Source organism: Malania oleifera, chromosome 13 (genome assembly GCF_029873635.1).
Source record: "Malania oleifera isolate guangnan ecotype guangnan chromosome 13, ASM2987363v1, whole genome shotgun sequence".
NCBI classification, from domain to species: Eukaryota; Viridiplantae; Streptophyta; class Magnoliopsida; order Santalales; family Ximeniaceae; genus Malania; species Malania oleifera.
In genome coordinates, this window is record NC_080429.1 from 14,171,051 (window position 1) to 14,193,606 (window position 22,556).

The following is a 22,556-nucleotide window of genomic DNA, read 5'->3' on the forward strand; positions in this document are numbered from 1 at the left end:
TATGTGAGATAGAAAAGGGTGGGGGGGATCGGCTATGTTAAAATTTCAGTTTTTATTATTAATAATAAGCTTTTCAAAAAAATTCTCAACGCACAATTCATCATTTCATCGAATGTTGCATCAATAAGTATTATCCTACCTGTATTGTGTTAGGTTTCATCTGCAAGTTTGAGTAGGGGTGAACATTTGGTTACTACGGTTAATTAGGTTAATTAACTGGATTAATCAAAAAAAAAATATTAAAGAATCTTGTTAATTGAACTCAACCGAAATTCCATATTAACCAAACCCAAAACCAACTGAATTGAGTTTTAATATTTTATATATATTATTAGTAGAGAAAACTATAAAGAAGAGGCAGGGTGGTTAAATGCAATCCTAGAATCAAACAACCTGAAGGGTGTCACACAAATAAAAGATTACATCAAAATCATAAATAATAATCCTACTATGCCTACTATTGACGACAGCAAACTAGTGTTTTCTGCTGATTTGGATTGATGACGATGAATTTTTGAACACTTGCCTATTCCTATCCTTCCAAACTCACACTCACACACCCATGCAGACACATCCACGCACACTCAGACCCACACACACACTCACACACCCACGCAGACACACCCACACGCACTCAGACCCACACACACATGCAGACACACGCACGCACCATGCACGCAGACATGATCAACCCACACATTGCAAACTTACTGGCCGAGCTTCAAAGTTCACAAAATGAGGACCGAAGTAGCTCAGGCGAGCGGCAGCAGCGAGCTAAGGAGTAGCTCAGGCTTGCGGTGGCGGCAAGAGGAGCTTTGGCAGGCGATAGAGGCAGGACCCAGTTTAACGAGGAACGGAGAGAGGGAAAGGATGGAGGGAAAGAAGGGAGATCAATGGTCATGCGAGGTAAAATTGGGAATTTAATCAGAGAATCGGTAACGAATTTCAAACCTTTACTAAAACTATTAAAATTGTCACTAAAAGTTTGTTATTAGTGATGGTTTGACTATCCGTCACTAATGATATGCCATTTAAAATTGAAATTTAAAATATTGTACCAATTAGGGGTGAGCATAATTTGGGGAAACCCGAATTCACCGAATTAAGTGACCAATTTCAGTGATCAATTCGGTTTGGTCAATAAATAGGGTTGGTTCGATTCGGTTACAATTTTACCAAATTTTGGTTCATCGGTTATCGGTTCAGTTAATATAAATTTTAATTCGATTAACCAAATTAATGGAATTAATAATTAATTACAAATTGAGTTTATAAAATAAAGCTACTCTAAAGTGTTTTGATAACCATTTAGTCACTAATTTATATTTAACTAATTTTTTAAATAAAATTAACATATATGCATGCATTAGCTGCTTAATCAAGTTGAATGATTAGTGACGGTTCTAAAAACCATCACTATTATAAAGACTATTAGTGACGGTATTTCTTCCTAGACAACGTATATCAACAATAGTTCCTATATGTCCACTACAATGACGATAGTCTCATACTGGCCCATCTAAATTGTAATCATCTTCACAAGCAACCCACCTATGCATGCATCGACATGGCTGCTTCGTATGCAGAATCTGATTTTCGATTAACTTTAGTTGATGCGGATCTCAAATTCATCCACTCAGATGACTACTGGTAATTAGTATATACGCCAGCTAGTTCACTATCAATGACAGATCTTCCATTTTTTTTCGTCCACTATGTTAAGAACAATCTCAATCCATGGCCAGACATATAGATCTTTCCTTTAGATTTGAAAGAGGTTGCTTCTATTAGGAAATGTGAGAGAAGACCTTTAGGACCTGATTCATTAAAGAAGCCAAAAATGAGTAATGCTTCCACGCATGAAGCCTTTGCACATTAACACTACAAAGTCTCTCTCAAAGAAACTACAAATTAAAATCTTCCACGGATGATGAAAGTGGGACTTCCTAATTAGGCGAAAAGCTATATAATATGATGTGTGAGGGGTCTAGTCCCATTAAACCTAGGACATGATTTTCTCATTGTATTTTATCTTCAACTCATCTAGATTCTCATTTGTGGTGCATCTTGGCCACTTAGGTGACCTAGAACACTAATGGGCTGAGGCAAGCATATATGTTTGCCTGGCATGACAATCGAGGTGATTCCTTGGCCATCTTTGTCTTAGTGGGAAGGCCTAACTTTTAGGTTTGGATTATCTATAAGCTAATCTACTTGTCTTCCCAACCAATAGATGCATTATTAGTGGCAGGACAAATATAAGACTATTAGTGACGGTTTAATAAATTCGTCGCTAATAATATACTATTAGTGACAGTTCTTCTAAACCGTCACTAATCTTGTAAAAGAAATTGTGCTTAGATTTTTCAAATAAAAAAAATTATTACTGGCGGTTTAATAAATTTGTCGCTAATAAGTTACTATTAATGACAGTTTCCAAACCGTCACTAATATAGTTAAATAAATTTTTTATATTTTTTAAATTAAAAATTTTATTAGTGATGGTTTAACAAATTTGTCGCTAATAATGGACTATTAGTTATTGTTTACACACACTGTGACTAATACGTCATTTTAGTGACACCTTTAATTCATCACTAATACCCTAAGAAACATCAAATATTTTCCCAAAATAGTTTCCATGCAAAAAGTTGTTTCTCGCGATAGTTTGTGTGGGAGAACTGGTTTTTATTGACGCAAGTAGTAGTGACGATTTTAGTTTCGTCACTAAAAGTATACTATTAGCAACGGCTTCAACGACCGTTGTTAATACTTGCACTAGTAGTGACAGATTTTAAAAACCATCACAAATATGTCACTTTTAGTGATGAAATTGGAACCATCACTAATACTTTCATCACTAAAAATCAGTTTTTTTGTAGCGGATCACATATCATATTCTACCATAATTATTTATCTATTGCTATAACCATTAAAAAAAATGAAAAATATGTACATAAGAATTGTTTGGTCAATGTTAGAGTGTACATATATGTTGGCCTTACAAGGCTTAAAATCTTGTTATCTTGTTTTGATGCTAACAAACAAGTGAAATTTAATATATTTGTGTGAGTTATGATATTTCAGGGTTCATATATGTGAAAGTAAGGTCAAAGTGCCCACAAGGATCAAATATGATGGAAGCAAGGTCAAAGTGCTCACAAGGATCAAATGAAGCTTAAATGAGCCAAGACATGAATTACTTGTTGAAGAACATGAGGACATGAATAAGTTGTTGAAAGTCAAGGCATATTAAAGTCAAAAGATCCAAAGAAAGGCAAAGTAAGAAAGCTTAAAGAATATGGAAGTTTGAAGAAAAGACGGATTCAATCCAAGGACAAAGTATGAAGACTCAAGAACTTAGAATGTTAATATTTTAGAAGTCTCATGTAAGTGCTTTAATGTTTAAAATATCATTTGAAATATTTTGAAGCTCTTAGGTTAACTTCTTAGACCTAGATACTTTTTAAAATACCTGAATAATATTTCAATAAGGTCAAAATTATTTTAAAAAAGTTAGAATCATTTTTGGAATAAAAAGCACCAAAAAGAGTTTTTTCCCAAATGCCGTCAGTTTTTATACATCCGCATTAAGGTAAATTTTTCTCATTTAAAAACTCATTATTTTAAATAGTGATAAACATGAAAGTTGTAGGATTTTCTCTTAACTTTCTTTTGACACTAAAAATATCTAATTTGGAGTTATAAAAAAAAGTTATGGCCAAAATACTAAAATGGGGTCACTGTTGTCAGACATTTAAAAACTGTTCAACGGGTAAATTTTTAAAATTCTAATGTTTTATATTATAACCGTTTGAACCTTAAATATTCTAATAAATAGGGAAATTCTTTAATGAAACTTTTGCATGTTTGAAAGCCTATAAATACATGGTTTTGCAAAACAAATAAAAATGCTAAGAATTGAAAAATCTGTTTTGAGGAGCTGAAAGTACTCTTGTTCTTCCTAAGTTCTCTTGCTCACTCATTGAAAAATTCTTTTGCTGAGAATTCTGAAGTGCTGATCCTTCTTCCTTTGAATTCCTACTGCTAATCCTCTTCTAAGAAGGATATTGGTGAATTCTACACTTGAACTTCATTCTATTTCCTATTGATATTTTACATTTAAGTATATAGTGCTGAAATTGTACTAACTTGCTCTTTGAGATAGTATACTTGTACGCAGATTTTATCTTATGTTTCTTGTAGTTCATTGACGTTCCAAGGTGTTTGGATCGTTGGCTAAGCAAGAGGATATTGCTTAGAGAGGCGGACTCTAGCCTATGTAAGGAGTGACCAAACGAGGGAATATCGTTTGGAGAAGGTAGGCTCTAGCCTTAACCAAGGAATGTTGTAATTGGTTTTGTTCCACCCGTCAATGGAACAGGTTTAGTGAATTCTTTGGTGGTTTGCCAAAGGCGAGGAGGTAGGCTAGGTATAAGCCGAACCTCGTAAAAATCTCCGTCTCACTCTCTCTTTCCCTATTCTTTATTTTCAGTACATATTTAAATTGCGTGGATGATTTAAATTAAAAATCAAATATACTACGCATATTTGGAAATCAAGTAAACTTAAAGATTAATTTTGATTTGGGTTGCGGAAACCGAAAGGGAGTACGTTGGTGAAACCATATCTTGCGGAAACTATACGGGAGTACGTTTCTTGGTTAAATACTCAAAGATAAATTAACTAAAAGTTTATTTGAGTTTTGAATATTTAGAAAGAGTGATTGAATGTTGTATTGAACATCATATTAAGAAAATCCATATGTACAGGGCTTGATTAAAATTTATATCTAGGGCTGACTACAAAAGCTTTATTGTGTTTGTGAAAGGATTGTTGAATATTAAATTACATTCTTCACAAGGTTTTCAAATTCATAATCACGGGGCTTATATAAACAAACAAACAAACAATCTCAAGATCTTATATTACCAAAGTGCTGAATACCTTATATCTTGGTTTGGTTGTTTGATGTTTAACTTGTACTTGGCAAATAAATTGATTGTTTAGTTTGAAGATTGTGTTTCATTAATTGGTTGTTTAATTGTGTTATTGATTGGATAAAAGAACTAAGTTCTTGTGTGATTGGTGAAATTAAACAAACAAGTTAAAGAATTGGTTAAGTGTTTAAAGAAGTTAAGGATTCTTAAAAGAAGTTAAAAGAAATTTTTAAAAGCTAATTCACCCCCCCCCCCCTCTTAGGAAGCTATTCCTAATTTCAATATATTGTAGAAATCCAAAAAATAAAATAATAAAAGAAAAGGGGAAAAAGTGATTTTTGGCCAAGGAAGGAGAAAACCAGTGACAGTTTTCTAGAGGAGCTAGAAAACCAGCGACGGTTTTTGTATTTACCATGGAGCAGTAACGGGTAAAAGGTTAAAATCGGTCTGATTAAATGGAAAATCGGCAGCGGTTTTTTGAGAGCTGGAGAAAATCGGTGATGATTTTCTCTGTAGTGGGCGTATAAGGGGAAACCGAGAGCCATTTTATTTTTATGAAATCAAAATATCCTCTTTCTCTCTCTCTCTCTCTCTCTCTCTCTCTCTCTCTCTCTCTCTCATACAACCCACAAACCCTCTCTCTTTCTTTCTTCGACTACAACCTCATTTAGGCCCGGATTGACAATCAGGAACCACCACGAGTTTCCTGCGAAGATTCTCTGCAACGTACATGGAGCAGATTTTCAATTTGGGGTTCCAGGGCACCATCCCAAAACTAGGGTAAGTGGCGTATTTTGAAGTTTTTAAGTTAATTTGGAGCATATGAAATCTAGGAAATGTTAAATGGAAGTTATTATGAGAATTGTATTGTATAATTTTGGGAAAATGTGTATTGCAGATTTTTGGGCTAGAACGTCGAAGGGCATAGAAAATTGGGTGTTTAATGGAATCTCAGTAAGCCAGGTAAGGGAAATAAATTATAGTAGTCTTTTTAAGGAAATTATGGGTTGAGAAATATGTGAAAATAGCGTATTATATTTTACTTGAAATTTATTTATGATATAAATATTAGATGAAATTTGTGTGGCATATGATTTATATTGAGAAATGTTTAAACCGGGTTTAATGAATTACCCGGAGAAATATGAGTTTATGAAATGTGTATTGATATGTCGGATTTGAAATGTGGGAAAAATGATGGAAGTGAAATGTACTGGAATATTTAAATATCTTCTAAGAAACGATAATGTGTTTTGAGAAATATTAAGTAAATATGAAATAAGATATGTATACAATAGTATGAGATGAGATGAATTATGAACTGAGAAAGTATCATTGAAATAATGAAATGTGTTGAGAATACTGATATTGAAATGTGAATATGTGAAATGAAAATATTGCAATGTTAATTCTGCAATATGAAAATGAGAAATGTGAATATGAGAAATATGATTATGGGAAATGTGAATATGTGAAATGAAAATATTGCAATGTTAATTATGCAATATAATAATGAAAAATGTGAATATTGCAGCGTTAATTCTGTAATATGAATATTAAATTGTGAGAAATGAAATGTGAAATTCGGAAAGGAGAATACATACATATGATTGATGAAATGCCAATACTACATAATGATTGTTGTTATGTGGCAGTGATAACCCTGATGGATGGATATGGAAACCCTAATGATGGGTTATGATATTGAGAGCACGGTACCATTGCTAATGGTGTTAGTGCAACCACACAAACTCGTGGAGCGTGCGGCATGACAGTCGACTGAATTGTATAGTAGAGTTGTTGTGCCCCATGAGTTCGGATCAGGGCTTTTGGTTAGCCAGTTGTACTACAGATACAAGATATATAATGTTATTTGACCTAACTGGGTCAGCCAATCGCGGTTTGGTCCAGCCTTCACACCGCATAACATCAACCATAGGGGGAAGCATGGCATAGAATATGGAATGAGACATTGACCATGGGGTGAAGCATGGCGCAGCAGATATACTCAGGGCAACCATAAGTACAGACACGGATGTATCGGTTATAGTGACACTCATAAGCTAGATATGGAAATGGAAATGGAAATGAAATGAAAATGGAAATGAAATGAGAATGGAAACGAGAATGAAAATGAGAAATGAAATAGTGTGAGTCAATTAATAAATAAAGCAAAGTAAACACGCCGCCTGAGGGCTTACTGAGTAAGGTGAGTGCTCTGATAAGTATTAGTTGTAGCTAAACCTGAGTCAATCGAGCTAGGCTGCAAATGATATCAGGGCAAAGGGAAACTACTTGTATAGGCGGGTAAGCTTCCCTATTCTCAGGAACTTTGTTGGTAAACCTGGGTTACGAAGGAATGGTTTTTTTTTTAAATGAAAGTAAAAGCTTATGAAATCTTGTGTTGTATATCTATATGATTATGATTATGGAAATGGTATATTTTCTCAAAAGATACTATCACTGATATGTTCATATGCTATGATATAATGAATTTCATATTGCCATACACTGTAAATAATTTATTCGTCTTACTGAGATGTGTCTCACCCAATCATTTAAATATTTTAGGAAACCGAGATAAACCCGCTGAAAGAGCTTCGAAGTAGAGGGGACTAGATACCCTGAGTAGTCAGGGTGAGTATTTTGTACTAAGGAGGTTTGATTCCCCTAAAGTTCTGTGGTTAACTTGTATTTATGAATGGTAGTACTCCGGTATTTGTATTCACTGTGGTATGTATGTATATATTTATGAAATGACTTCCACTGTTAGGGTTGTGTATGAGTATGATTGTATGTCTGGTACCCACTTTCGAGTTAGTTATGTTTTATGGTATCGGTTAGTTATGTTTTATGGTATTTGTGGTTGACGTGGTAAGTTTATGGTTATATGTGATATTTGTTGTTGATGAAAAAAAAATGGTATGAAAAATCGGGGCGTCACAATTTGGTATCAGAACCTTGGTTTGCTAGGTTCTACAGACTTTAATAAATAACATAATACAATACCAGAGTATAGGGATGGATATTGATGAGATATGAGTCTGTTGTTGATAGAGGATGAGATTAGAATTTAGGGTTCAATCATGCGACCTGGAAGTAGGAGTTCCGTGGTTGTTTCTGTGTTTTTCCTAGGGTGACGACTTCTAGAAAATCGTAGATACTATTGTCAGATCGTGTTTCTGAGTGGTAGGATTGAATCTTAAATGGGAATTGAGAAATGTTTGTAGCAGAATTTCCTGTGGATTTTAGTATGTTGGGTGTGTTAGTGAGTTGTGATAAAAGAGTTCTAAGACAATTTTATATTTTTTGCAGGATGAATCCAAGGAGTAGTAGTGCACATACTCAGGGTGATGATAGAGGGCCTTCTAGTATGGGTGGCAGAGACCAAAATGTTGTACTACGTAGCATAACCCAGCAGGTGAGGGCTAAGATGGCTAGAGGTTCTCAGGAGCGGAGCTGCACGATTGAGCAATTCATGCGGATAAGACCTCCATCGTTTTTTGGAGGAGCTGTCCCACTTATGGCTAAGAACTGGGTCCAAGATATAGACGAGATGATGGCAGTTCTTCCACGTACAAATGAACAGAAAGTCTTATTTGCAACATTTAAACTAATTGATGAGGCAAAGGGCTTGTGGAGATCAACAAAATTGTTGGAGGAGCAAACACTGGACCCTATAACTTTGACATGGAACCACTTCTGGGAGATTTTCTTTGAGAGGTACTTTCCCTCTATAGTTAGGAGTGTGAAGGCGGTGGAGTTTCTGCATCTAACGCAGGGACCGATGACAATATAGCAGTATATGGCGAGATTTATTAAGCTCTCTCGATTTGCTCTGTATTTAGTACCTGATGAGGAGAGGAAAGTAAGGAAGTTTGAGGAGGGTCTAAAGCAGAGTCTATTTAAGCAAGTTATAGGCTTTCAAACTCAGACATTTGCAAAGGTAGTAGACAGAGCTATAGTGATTGAGGGTGGCCTTCAGAGAGGCACCGCAACACAGAGTCAGCGGAAGAGGCCCACGTCTTCAAATGTTCAGGCAGGGTCTAGTCGTGGGCCTTGGATAAGGCAGGACAGCAGAGGTGGATGGAAATAGGTAGTGAGAGATCAGGCTATACAGGGTGATCAGATGTCTCCTCCTTGTCCTATATGCTACAAGAGATGCCTGGGAGAATGTTAAGTTAGGGAAGTGATATGTTATCGATGTTATCAGCCCGAGCATATGGCGAGGGATTGTTGTGCACTACTAGTTGCCACACCTGCTCCTAGACCATATCAAGGAGGTCATCAGGCACCTCGAGGCGGACAACAAAGGAATATTTCCCCAACACGAGTTTATTCGCTAACACTGAGGGATGCAGAGGCAGCAAGAGATGTGAGGACAAGTACAGTTTCAATTCTGTCATTTACAACTACTACTTTATTTGATTCATGAGCGAAGCATTCTTTTATCGCCTGGGAGTATTTTAAATTTTATGGGTTAGAAACACAGTCGTTGGGTGTCAGTTTGTTAGTGGCTACGCCGATAGGGGTTGTGGGGATATGTGGTATATTACTAAGTAACTGTCTAGTAGGCATACAGGGGAGGATTCTATTAGCTGATCTGGTGGTCTTGGACATGCATGGGTTTGAGGTGATATTGGGTATGGACTAGCTAGCTGCTGACTATGCCAATATGGATTGTCATCAGAGGGAGGTAGTATTCAGACCTGCAGGGTAACAGGAGTACAGGTTTGTAGGGTCTCATGTGCGTACCCCACCACAATTGTTATTCGCCATTCAGACGAGGTGATTGCTGTTAAAGGGTTGTCAAGGTTATATGGCTTGTGTAATGGCGGTATCAGAAGGAGAATTGAGGATTGAGGATATCCCAATAGTGAGGGATTATTCTGATGTTTCTCCGAAGGATTTGTCTGGACGACCTCCTGATCGTGAGGTAGAGTTTTCTATTGATCTAGTACCGGGGATAGCGCCGATTTCAAAAGTGCCATACAGAATGGCACTGGCAGAATTAAAGGAATTGAAGGACCACTTGCAAGAATTGTTAGACAAGGTATTTATTTGGCCCAACGTGTCGCCCTAGGGAATTTCAATATTATTTGTGAAAAATAAAGATGGGTCGATGAGAATGTGCATAGACTATCATGAAATTAACAAAGTGACTATCAAGAATAAATACCCGCTTACTCGCATTGACGATTTGTTTGATCAGCCACAGGGGACACAGGTTTTCTCAAAGATAGATTTACGGTCTAGGTATCATCAGGTAAAAGTTAGAGCAGATGATGTTTCTAAAACGACATTCAGGACTCGGATGCCCATTACGAATTCTTGGTTATGCCATTTGGGTTAATAAATGCTCCTGTAGTGTTTATGGATTTAATGAACCGAGTATTCCACTAGTATTTAGATCAGCTTGTGGTAGTGTTTATCGATGACATATTGGTGTATTCAAAGAGTTCAGAGGAGCACAAGGAACATCTTAGGATAGTACTTCAGGTACTGAGGGAAGGGAAATTGTTTGCGAAATTCAAGAAGTGCGAGTTCTGGCTAAAGCAGGTTACCTTTCTTTGACATGTGATCTCCAGGGGTGGTATCTCAGTAGACCCAAGTAAGATTGATGAGTGAGTGAAGGACACTTGTCGACTAATGTTTCCACTCGTCGATGAGTATGTCAGGGCTGGCTGATGCTCCAGTGCTTAACGGGTAGATTTTTTTAATAACTTACTTTTTTAATGATCCAACGGTTGGAGAGCGTCCATATGCCGAGAATGCCTATATATTTCAACCCTAACACCTATGTTTTCACCTTTTGCCAATATTCTCTCATACTAAAACACTCTTGGGCGTTTTCTACTCTCACGTTCAAAGGGCTTTCACTCATATTTTGCAAGCATCATTGGTTTTGAGGTTTGGTAAACAGGTTCTTTTTTTTTTTTTTGGCATTCAATCTTCTCGTTAAAGTCTTTCTACTCTCCTACTTCATTTTATTTAAAAATTTTATTGAGAGGAAGAACTCTAGTTTTTCATCTATTCTTTGTTTGAAAAATCGTTTTGGGAAAAAGTTTTTACTAAAGTTTAAATCTTTGAAAGCATTCACTTTTATGTTTTATTCAAAGATTTCATCATATTTTATCATTGCAAAAACTATTTAAGAGCAAACCCTAAAATCTACAAATTACATAATTTAGGGGAATCTTTTCTAGAGAAATATTGAATAGGGTTTAGATCTTTGGAGCAAACTTAACATATATTTTTACAAAGATCATACATTCGTTATTGCAAATATTTTATTAAAAACATTACATATTCACTCTTGAGCTTCAAGTTTTATCTTGTGAGTTTGTTTAAGATTTCACCATACTCATTAGCTTGTTGAGAAGCTTTTGAGTGTATTCAGAAACTCTATTCATCTATTGTATTGACAGTTCGGGTTGTGAACTGGGAACGAGGAAGCTACGCCTCTTGTAAGCAGCAGGTTGTAAGGAGAAAGTTATGCCTCTTGTAAGAAGTGATTTGTAACGGGAAGCTCCGCCTAGGTTTAAGGAGCTTATTAGTGAAATCCTTGGGTATTCTGCCCAAGGCGAGGACGTAGGTCAGGTCTGGCCGAACCTCATAAAAATTTTGTGTTTGCTTCTCTCTTACCTTATCTCTTTTTATTTTCATTTGCGTTTGGTTATTTATTTAATATTTTTCTATTTTGCATATCTTAAATATTTCTTGGACATGAGATTGATTGGGTAATACTGAATTGTTTGAGATATCCAAAGCTTGTATTTATTAGGATTGTGTAATACTGAAATCTGTGTATCTTCAAACTTGTGCTTGTATAGCTGATTTTCAAATTAGGAATTAAGAGACCGAAAATATTTTTTAAATACCCAATTCACCCCCCTCTTGGGATTACACATAAATTCACAAAGGGGATTACATTGCTGTAAGAAGGAAAGCCAGCATTAAGATTGTTGCTTAGAAGGAAAGAATGAAGAAAGGAAAGACCAGAATCTGCCTAAATTGACCTAGGACTGACCCTATAAATAGAGGAGTCTCGCATAGACCAAGATACAGAGAAGAATGGAGGAATACGTAGAGAATTAAGAGTGAAAGTTCAGAGAAGCAGCATGAGAAAATTTTGAAGAAGAGTGTCTAAGTAGAAAAACCCAAAAAGACCCCAGAAGGTTGAAGTCCTCTCCTCATAAGGCACACCCACTAGTGCTTGACCATCCACACTCAGAGAGCGCACACTTTAGAGCCTCTGTTCAACACATAAAGACAGACCTCCCTGTCCAGAAGGCTACTCCAGAACAAACTCGAAAAGCTACCCCAAGACAAACTCAAAAGAAAGGAAAAGAAGACTAGAGGAGTGGAATATCGTCAGTAAGATTGACTTTTCCTTCCCTATTCTAATATGTAATAATGAACTATTGGTGCATATGTTGAAAGTGTGAACTTGAGCCTGAACCTGAACCAGAACATAGACCCAAACCTTGGGTTATCGCAAACCTGAGCATATTGAGCTCTGAAACTTGAACCTGAACCCGAACCCACACCCATGAAACCTAAACCTATAGCCTAAAACTCAGTAAAGCCCTAAACCGAGAACCTCCTTGAACCTAACCATGAGCCTAAACTAGAGTGAACCCAAGTCCACAGACCCCCACAAACCCATACTGAACTCATAACCCCAGGCCCAACATTCCATTTAAAAATCAGGCCCAACACCATTTAAAACAATCGAGGACCCACGCCATTTAAAACAACGAAGGCCCAACACCATCTAAAATAACCTAGGCCCAAACCCTTTCAAAATAACCCAGGCCCAACACCATTTAAAACAATTCAGGCCCTACACCGTTTAAAACTCCAGGCCCAACACCATTTAAAACAATCCAAGCCCTACACCATTCAAAATAACCCAAGCCCAAACCCATTTAAAACAACCCAGGCCCAACACCATTTAAAACAACCCAAGCCCAACACCATTTGAAATAACCCAGGCCTAAAACTATTTAAAACAATCCATGCCCCATATCATTTTTAAACAAAAGCCCAAACCCTATTTTAAAACCAAACCAAGGCCCACATCGTTTTAAAAACAAAGGTCCATGTCAAGCTCAAACCCAACCTGAACTCACCTGAGCCTACAAAACCCAAAGGGCTGACTCGTTTGAGCCAACCCAGGATTGACTCATCAGGGTTTGGACGAGTTAACTCGTCTCACCAGAGTTCATCCCAACCCAAGAGTCATCAGATCCCTAACCAAATCAATCACACGAATTATCATATCCAAAACTAAAACACACACAAGGACCATCAAGCTCAAAACCAATCCAGCACTCAAAACATAAACATCACAGCATCACAAAAAGCACACGCACATTCACAGAATCCAAGTAGCAAAACACAATCGCAAAAAGCAATTAACTTTGGGTTTGTGTCCACTCCACTGGACACATAATCATCGCAAGACCCAGATCAAGTCCCTCGTGGGTCCCTAGATCGAGCCACCGCAAGAAGAGCCAGAAGACCCCATGGGTCTTTGTTAGGAAGTAAAGAGAGGAAGGGATTTGGGGTGAGGATTTTGAACTAGGATAGGGATAGTTATGGTTTCCATAGGGTGTTAGTGGCTCTAGAAAGAGAAAGGGTGAGGGTCCTTTAGGGTGTTCGCGGGTTTAGAGGGGAAATGAGAGAGAAGAGAGGCTAGGGTTTACAGAGGGTGTTCATAGTTTTAGAAAGAGAAAGAGAAAGGAGTTAGGGTTTTCAAGGAGTTGTACGCGGATAAGGAGAGAGAAATAGATTGAGAGAAAAGAGAGGCTAGGGTTTACAGAGGGTGTTCGTAGGTTCAAATAGAGAAAGGGTGTGAAGAGAGCTAGAGTTTTCAGGGTATTTGCAAGCATAGTGAGAGAGAGAGAGAGAGAGAGAGAGAGAGAGAGAGAGAGAGAGAGAGAGTAGGTTCTAGAGAGGAGAGAGAAGATAGAATGCAAAAATGGACAAAAAATGAAAAAAAAAATCATCTTTTATATGTTTTGCTTCGAGACCACGTTTCACCATCGATGGATGACACATGGAAAAACCTCATTCGCGCATTTTGACAAGGCATGGTCAATCCCTAACCATCCGATCTGTGTTTTCTCAAGACAGTACGAATCGCGCCACGTCACTGATTTGACTCCATCACCCTCCATCCTTGCGGTTGTCAACACGTGGCTAGGTGATGTCGTCCTGACATCACCACCCTTGCTAGTAATTGAATCAGACATGTATAAATGCAAGGGCTGTGTCTCCACTCAAAGCTGACACGTGACCTAGTTCGTTGACCAAGCCCCCTTCCTTGAACCGGTTGACCCGATTGACAATTAAGAAAGCATGGTGAAGCAACGAACAAAGAAGCTGGCTTGCATGAAGAAACCGTTGACTATTTGGTCGACAATATGATCGATGGTTCACCCTCAAGAGATAATTGTCAACAGTTGTGCTAAAACCGTTGACGGTATTGTTTGGCGCTAAACATGGATTTTGAATTGAAAAGATTAGTATATTAGGGGATTTGGAGGATTTTCCTTTGGGATTTACTACATAATTATTTTAGATAGTTTCTAAGCCTCTTGTACATATAGGGTTAGAATATAAACAATATTTTGTAACCCCTGATGAAAGCTTTGGGGATTGATAGTGAAAATCAGCTGCTTGCTCCCGTGGATGTGGGCACATTGTCGAAGCACGTAAATTCATGTGCCTTTGATTATTTTCTTTCCTTTATTCTCTTTGTGATTGATTTGTTTTGCATTTTTCATCGTTGATTGTTGCATTGCACGTTCCGATTCAATTTGTGGTTTTCGATGCACATTGGCATTCAACACTTTGCCCAACACTTTATTATATAGGTGTAGACACCCCAAATTATTCGAGGCCTTATCTAACCAAAACAAAATGAATAGAATGTTTATTTCATAAAATACAAAATACAATATATATATATATATATATATATATATATAAAAGGAAAATGAAAATAAAAGGGAATAAGTTGTACATAAAATGAATAAAAAAACAGAAAAAAAGGAGATGAATGGAAGTGGGCTAGCAGTCTTCAATCTGCAGTAATTTTAAAACCTATAAGAAAAGGAAAAAAAAAAAAGGTTAAACATGTGCTAAAAATTAGAAAATAAATGTAATTGACATTGGGATATTTCAAATTAAATTTCTAATTGATAAATTAATCTTCTATTTTTAAAAGGACATTTGGGCAATCAAAATTGATCAATCAATCAAAATTTAATTTAATCATTCCTCAAAAGCTTATATATAGAGACTTCTGAAATGAGTGAAACACAAAGTGAGAAATTCCCACAAAGACATTCAGATAGTGAGAGACACAGGGAAATTCACATATGTTGACTTTGGTGCAATCCCAAGAGGGGGGTGAATTGGAGATTTAAAAATTTCTTCCTAGGTCAACCAATCTAGCAACAGTATTACGCAGCCTAGGGGCAGTCTAAGTATGTAAGATACTAAAGATATGGTATATTAATCAATTTCACTATATGCAACACAATTCCAGTATTTCACAACCAAATGCAATACTGTGTCAATCAGATATGCAGTATATTCAGTAAGGAAATTAAATCAAGCATTAAGCAAAATATAGTGCAGGAAATGTAAAAGTGACACCGAATATGATATCGGGGTTTGGCCAATACTGCCTATGTCCCCGCCTTGGCTTACAAGCACAAGGATTCTACTAAGGCTCTCTTCATGGATGGAGCAACACCGAATACAACACCTTACCACGATGGTGCACCTAGCTTTCCTAACCAGGTCTAAGCCAATTTAGGACTTTTCACAGGGCAAGTTTCCTTCTTCAGGCCCACGCTTGGAATACAATCAATGAAATACAATACAAGATGTGTACAAAATATATGCTTCTCAACTAAGCATATTTGTACTAGTATCAATCAATGCACACCAATAATGTAAGAACTATAAGCTCAATGGTGTATTTGTGCAAACAACACTCAAGGTAATAAGTATCTCAATTTAAGTACAAGAGTGTATCAACAAGCTAATCTATGAAACTATGTAAAGATGAAAATCTCAATCACAGTTTAGAGTTTCAAAGATTTGTACCAAGAGTAATGAGAATATCTCAAAAAATATTTTCTCAATATCAAAGCATAAAGAGATATTCAAAGATAAGCTTGTAAAAAATATTTTTGCACACACAAAAATACAAGCTTAATGTGCCTTACAATAATAATGCAAAGACTCACTTAGCTATAAAGTTTTTCCCACACACAAATTTACTAAATAAAATCGGAGGAAAAACCTAGCTAAACCCTCAATCCGAAAATCAAATATGTTATAAACCAATGAGGGTTTTTAGCTTGCTAAACCCTCAATGGTTCGGTCGCCCAAGGCAATTTAACTTGCCTAGTTCGGTCGGCTGAAACCCTTGTGATTTAGCCCTTTAAGTCGAGATTTAGGCATTTTAACTTAACCTAAAAAAACTAGCATCGGTCAACCGAAGTTTTGTCTAAGGTCTCTCGATTTTTAAGTGATGTGTAGAGACCAAGGGTCGTTCTAAGGCCTTTAAGCTTGTAGTTCCTACATGCATGATATGCATTCATTATTACAGACCTTTCCTATATTACTATTACAGACCCGAAATGAAGATAATATAAATTACAACAAATGAATCTTCTAGGTCTTTATTCTTCAAGTCTTCTCATGCTATCAAATAATCTTGCTAATATGAACCTGCACACAAACTTGATAGACATTAAATACTTGATTATTTGTCATAATCAAAATAGGGTATAACCTATAAGGTCAATATTTTTCCCTTTTTAGATGATAACAAATACAACATGCAAAAGTGGGTACAGCCTTGAAAGGCTCCCCAGGTCAATATGCATAAGGGAAATGTAAAGATGTGAAAAATTCAAACATTTTCCTAAGGTACCCAATTTTGCCTAAGTTCTCCCCCTTTTGGCAACAGCAAAAAGGGCATGTAAAATATAACTGGTTTTTGAAGAATATAGCAATTAAGCACACAAACAATATAACTGGTTATTCAAATTTTAAATGACATAACAAACATGATTAAACCCACAGCCATAAAAATTTAAGTCATATCATAAGACTCGTAAAAGATTTGATTTTAAAACATACGGCATATGATAACAGGTAAAAGGTTTGAGCATAAAACAGTCTAACTAGTTCGTATGCATTTTGTTGTGTAGTTATCGAACTAGTTATGCAATTTTTAAAAAATATATATATATGTATGTAATAATAAGGCAAGATATAAAGGACTTTTGATTTGAAATAATTTATTGCCAAATAATAAAAATATATGTAAATAGATTTATATATATATATATATATGTATATATATAACTATATAACCCCTTTTGGATGTCGTCAAGAGATACTAGGGGTTGCTTGCCAAAAAATTTATAGATCATGCAAACAAGCAACATTTTGCTGGTTTGTTAATTAAGCACACAAACTGTAACCAAAAAAATACAACCACAATGATCCTAAAGATATAATCAATCAAATGCAAGATCATATGATAGCAAAAGGAACATGTGGCTAAGTATTATATTTTTCAATTAAGATATTCAACTCAAGATTTTCAATAAAGTCACTACATTTTAGCTCATGTCACAGAGAATTCAAGAACTGATTTAAGCAAAAGTTTGTGAGCAGAACAAGATGAGTATCAATGTAATGACCTGCTTATCTTATCATATAGAAAAATATATCTATTAATATAGTCTACCCGAACCCGTGGGTAACGGGGACACATCTGTAAATTCACAGCAAAAACCTAAGTAGCAGTAAATGTAAATCACATTCTCATAACCATAAAATATATAATATCAGAGTCAACTACATTCCAAAATACTGTGTTTATATACAATCTCCAACAATACAAAAGTATATACATATCTAGGAACCCACAACACTAATCTCCTCTTCCTAGATCAAAACTTACCCTCCTAGTGGGGTAGTATCACACTATCTCAATGGCGGCCTCGATTCACCGGTCTTTCTGGGTTTCCTGAAAATGATTTAATGTTAGGGGTGAGACACCTATCAATAAGGGAACGTAATCTAAATATAGTTATGTGGCAACATGAATATTTGGTCTTATATTACATATACAGTACATTTCATATACTAGAAAACATTCATCATAACATATCTGAATAAGCATATACTTTCGCAATTTCTAATAAATCATACTGTACATGAAAAGTCTGATATAATTGGTAATACTGTAATTTACCCAAGATGTATAGCTAGCTGATGTCATGTATTACCTACCATGACGAGTTGTGCAGCCTGAAGGCGGGACCCGACAATGGCTGGTCGACCACTGCCGAGTCAAAAATGTCTGTACGTACAATGGGCCCACCACACCCTGGTTCGGACTTTTAGGTGGACATATACAACTCTACACTGAAAGTCACATCGACTATCCATCTCCCACCCCCTCTACTTGCAGGGGCGGTTAGCACAAATCTAAACATAATAATCTGATCTGTATAGCTACGGTACCGTGCTCCTGTAACTGAACTGAACTATCATCCGGATTCTGATAATATATAATACATGATAAATATAGTTTAACGTAAATAGATTAATAGCATTTTATGTAATAGCATAAATACATACGACCTTGCGCCGATTACTTTCATATCTGCGGTCTTACGCCGAACATTTCATAAATACGACCTTGCGCTGAAATCATACATAATACACGGCCTTGTACCAGCTATCAATTATGGCCTTGCGCCGAACATTTCATAGATATTATTCTAAATAAATAATTTGTTTATCATGTATTTTGAAACCATAATGTACTGCAACATTCCATCATTTCTGAAAACATACTTTATTCGTAAAATTGTCATAACATAATACTTTTCATATAAAATAATATTCATGTCACACAATGTTGAATAAAACCATACATTCTATTCTAAAATCATATTTTCTGACATTTCTTACTAATACATATATTTCAATATAATAGCAGTATTTTCCCAAATATGCATTTTATCAATAATATACAAATATAATACATGCTTTCCTAAACATAATTCTTCTAATAATTTAATAATAATTTTCATGAAAAAATAATTGCTCTAGCTTATTCCATTACCTGATTTTCGAAATGAAACCCCCAACATATACTGGTCCTGCACCCATAGGGTTTCCCGTTCAACACCCTGAAAATGACAACTCTCGGAACTAAACTTTAGTATTTCTTCGTGAATAAAATTTCCTATAACTATGGAAAGACCAAATTTTGAATAAATAGCCTTACCTTGAATCAGAGATGAATTTCAAACTAGCCCCACCAACGATCCACTCTAGCAGATATGCAGAGAACTTCCCCAGGAGTGTCGTGGTGGCTTTAGATCATCGAACTAACGTAAATCCGGCCCAGAAACTTAAAGAGAAGGGAGGGGGAATGAAGGGAAGAGAGAGATACGGTTTGGTGCATCGAAATTCAACCAAAGAATGAAGTTTGAGCTATTTATACACTGGCCTTCATCGACGAGCCACGTCACCTCGTCGAAGAGGTCAAGAAGGCAATTGGTCGACGAACTCTCCCCCTCGTTGACGAAATTCAAAATTGCCAAAACTTCCTCTCGGTATCCTCTCATCGACAAGACACGTCCCCGTCGACAAGCCTCTCATGTGCTCTTGTAGACAAATCTCCTGTGTTTGTCGACGAGACCCTATTTAAAATTTCATTATTTAAATATCATAATTCTCTGGGTCACTATAATTTAATTTTAGATGATCCCCCTATCGATTTGAATTCAAGCTTAGACAGAGTGAACTACTTATACTAGTTAAAGACAAATTTCATTATGCTTAGTAGTATAAGTCTCTTATGAACTATATTGGATATTGATTAAAAAAAATTCCACCAATATAATTATCCCAACAAATCATACATGCATCAGGAGAAGTGATATCAAAGCATAATATGATGCTCATGAACCAAGAACAGTCCATATCATATTATTAAGCTTTAAGTATTGGATATAATGTTGAAGATGATGCATATAAGTTCTTTTATGCCCTTTCTCTAGGGATGGAGCTTAGCTCCTCTAAATGTTCTCGATGATTATGCAAGGATGAAATTTAATTTTCAATTAGTTTTTACTCATCCTTTCAAAAATATTTTAACATTAATTTTATCATAATCATTTTTAGCACAAGATTTATTTTGGGAAAATTCATGTTGAAATTTCAGCAGCATGCGTCTGTAAATCAAACATTTTCCATAAAACCTGTACCTAATAGATTCAAACAAGTAATTTATAATTCAATTTAAGCATGTAAGAACCTATAAACCACTACCAGCATGCAATTTACATCCACTGCATCAGCCATGTAGGAGGCATTCTAGACTACGCATGCAATTAGATAGCAATCAACAATTATATAAAACTAAACCATCCATCAAAGAATATACATAGTAACAAAAAATAGCTATGAGTTCAGTGTAGTGCTTATATAAAAATTCAGGCATAAATAATAGTTGAGAGCATTTTAATTTTTATAGACAAAGTGTAATGCTCCCCCTAACTTAAGTAAATATTCAACTTGTACCTTAATTTTGTAACCCTTAGCTAGGGACTTTTAAATTTTTCAGTGTTTTGAGCTTGGCTTTACATGCATTCGGCTTAAAGGACTAAAAAATTCACAATGACATATTTTATAGGGTCATAAGAATACTTCTTCCTCTTTATGATTTTCAATGCGTGAGAGGCACTAGTTGGAATGGTTTTTGATATTAATTACATGTGCATAGATCACTTTGAGATATACGCATTCATCAAGATTAGGACCTAGGCAACCAATTTAGCCATTCAACTTAATTCACAAGGATGATGCTCTAAATGATTTTATATAAAGTTTGAGAGCAGGTTAAGCGAATTAAAATAAATACTCTTAAATTTTTAACCTTTATTATGTTCAGAAGAGTATTTTGGTAGTAGCAGGACATTGTACAAGATAAGCATTCTAAAGAATATGTCCTAACTTATTCTGGCAAAGAGCATTGTGGAGGATATGAATAACTAGTAATCGATGCTCTTTGGTGATTGGAATGTATCTTTAGATATGATCACAAATTTGGAGCAAGGATACGAACCAGTGAGAGGATGGGTCTTTACCTGATGTGATTGTGGTATGGTAAATATTTCCTATGGAAGAGATAATCTAAAATTAGAGGATTTTATATTTAAAGTTCAAAGAAAATATCTTGATTTGACAATAAAACTTGAATTCTTTAGTGAATGCCTCTAATTTTGATTTCAAGAGGGATGTCTACTAATAAGTACCAAATGAATAAGGAGTTATGATCAATAGTACTTAAGCCTAGAGAGATGACAAAAATTTTATTAGGCTTTTAAAGCTCCAAGGTGAGTTTAGGATTAGATGATGCTTAAAATATGATTCATTTCCTAAAGCTCAGTCTTACACAATGGATTTAGTGTGTTTAACATAAGATATGTACATTCAAGCATGGATTAAGCATTAAGAATTTTATAGCAAGTAAGGATGCTTTTGTCCATTTGGAAGTGGATTTTAATTAAGCTATAGCCAATGATTTCATATTTTAACCAATGAATATATACATTAAGTTTAGATTGGTTATCTACTTGGATTTGCACATTGGCTTGATTCTCAAATGATCTTACTATACCAAAGGTGGAATGAATATGCTAAGATTTGACATTTTAGGGACAAACTAGTTCGTAGGCCAATAGACATCACTCCCCCAAAGCCTGGAACCTAAGAAAAGCATTTGTGTAACTCCGATTGAAATCCGTTCCTCCTTAAGTCCTAATGAGTTCCCTTTCTTTACAACTCATACCATTTTTCTATCTTTGAGTCTTGATGGGTTAGGACTAGGTGGAACTTTGACTCTCCAGACCTATTTGCATTTTACACCTCTCCTTTTAAACGGGCAATCAAATTTTATGTGCCTCTTCTTTTTACACAAGACGTATGTGGTGTAAGTATACAAACTGAAAGAGGTACTAGCATAATATTTGGATTCTCTTACAAAGTATCCCATGTATAGGTTCTTCCTCTTTCAATTCCATTAAACCCTATACCTTCTTTATCTAAGGTCATCTTTTGTGAGCCTAGAAGCTTGTCTAAGTTTTCTTTGCTCCTAGTAAATGTATGAATGATTTTGGTTGGTCCTCAATTTTTATTTCTAAGCCTTGAGTTTTTGAATCTTTCAAGCCTTTGCAAACACCTTGTAATTTTATGAATTCATTGGACATTGTGTTTGCTTTACACTCAAGTTCTGAATTGAGAAGATCCTTTTTATTATCACTTGAAATTTGAGATCTTAAGGCATTCAACTCTTTTTCAAATTTTTCATTCTTGTTTACTAAATTTTTTATTTTGAAATCATTTTCCCTTTCAACAGGAATTTTTTATTCAAGCTCTTTCAATTATTCCTCATTCCTATTTTTCAACACAATATAGTGTTTAAGTGCTTTAACAAGAGACTTATGAGTTTTAATGTATTCTAGTGCGAGTTCCTCATAAGTTGGCATGCTATCA

At 35.7% G+C, this 22,556-nt stretch overlaps 1 protein-coding gene across 1 annotated transcript; it reads left to right on the forward strand.

Moving 5' to 3' along the window:
• Positions 1 to 1,567: 1,567 nt before the first annotated feature.
• LOC131145695 (uncharacterized) lies at positions 1,568 to 8,739 on the forward strand. Its single transcript, XM_058094893.1, has 2 exons — positions 1,568 to 1,650; positions 8,256 to 8,739. Exons 1-2 carry the CDS (start codon positions 1,568 to 1,570, stop codon positions 8,737 to 8,739), a joined length of 567 nt encoding a protein of 188 aa, XP_057950876.1.
• The last annotated feature ends 13,817 nt before the right edge of the window (positions 8,740 to 22,556 follow it).

Bases quoted from the DNA above. Each gene is read 5' to 3' on its own strand.
- LOC131145695 (XM_058094893.1), top strand. From the start codon at position 1,568: ATGGCTGCTTCGTATGCAGAATCTGATTTTCGATTAACTTTAGTTGAT. The intron at 1,651-8,255 runs GTAATTAGTATA...TATTTTTTGCAG, and splicing joins ATCCACTCAGATGACTACTG to GATGAATCCAAGGAGTAGTA.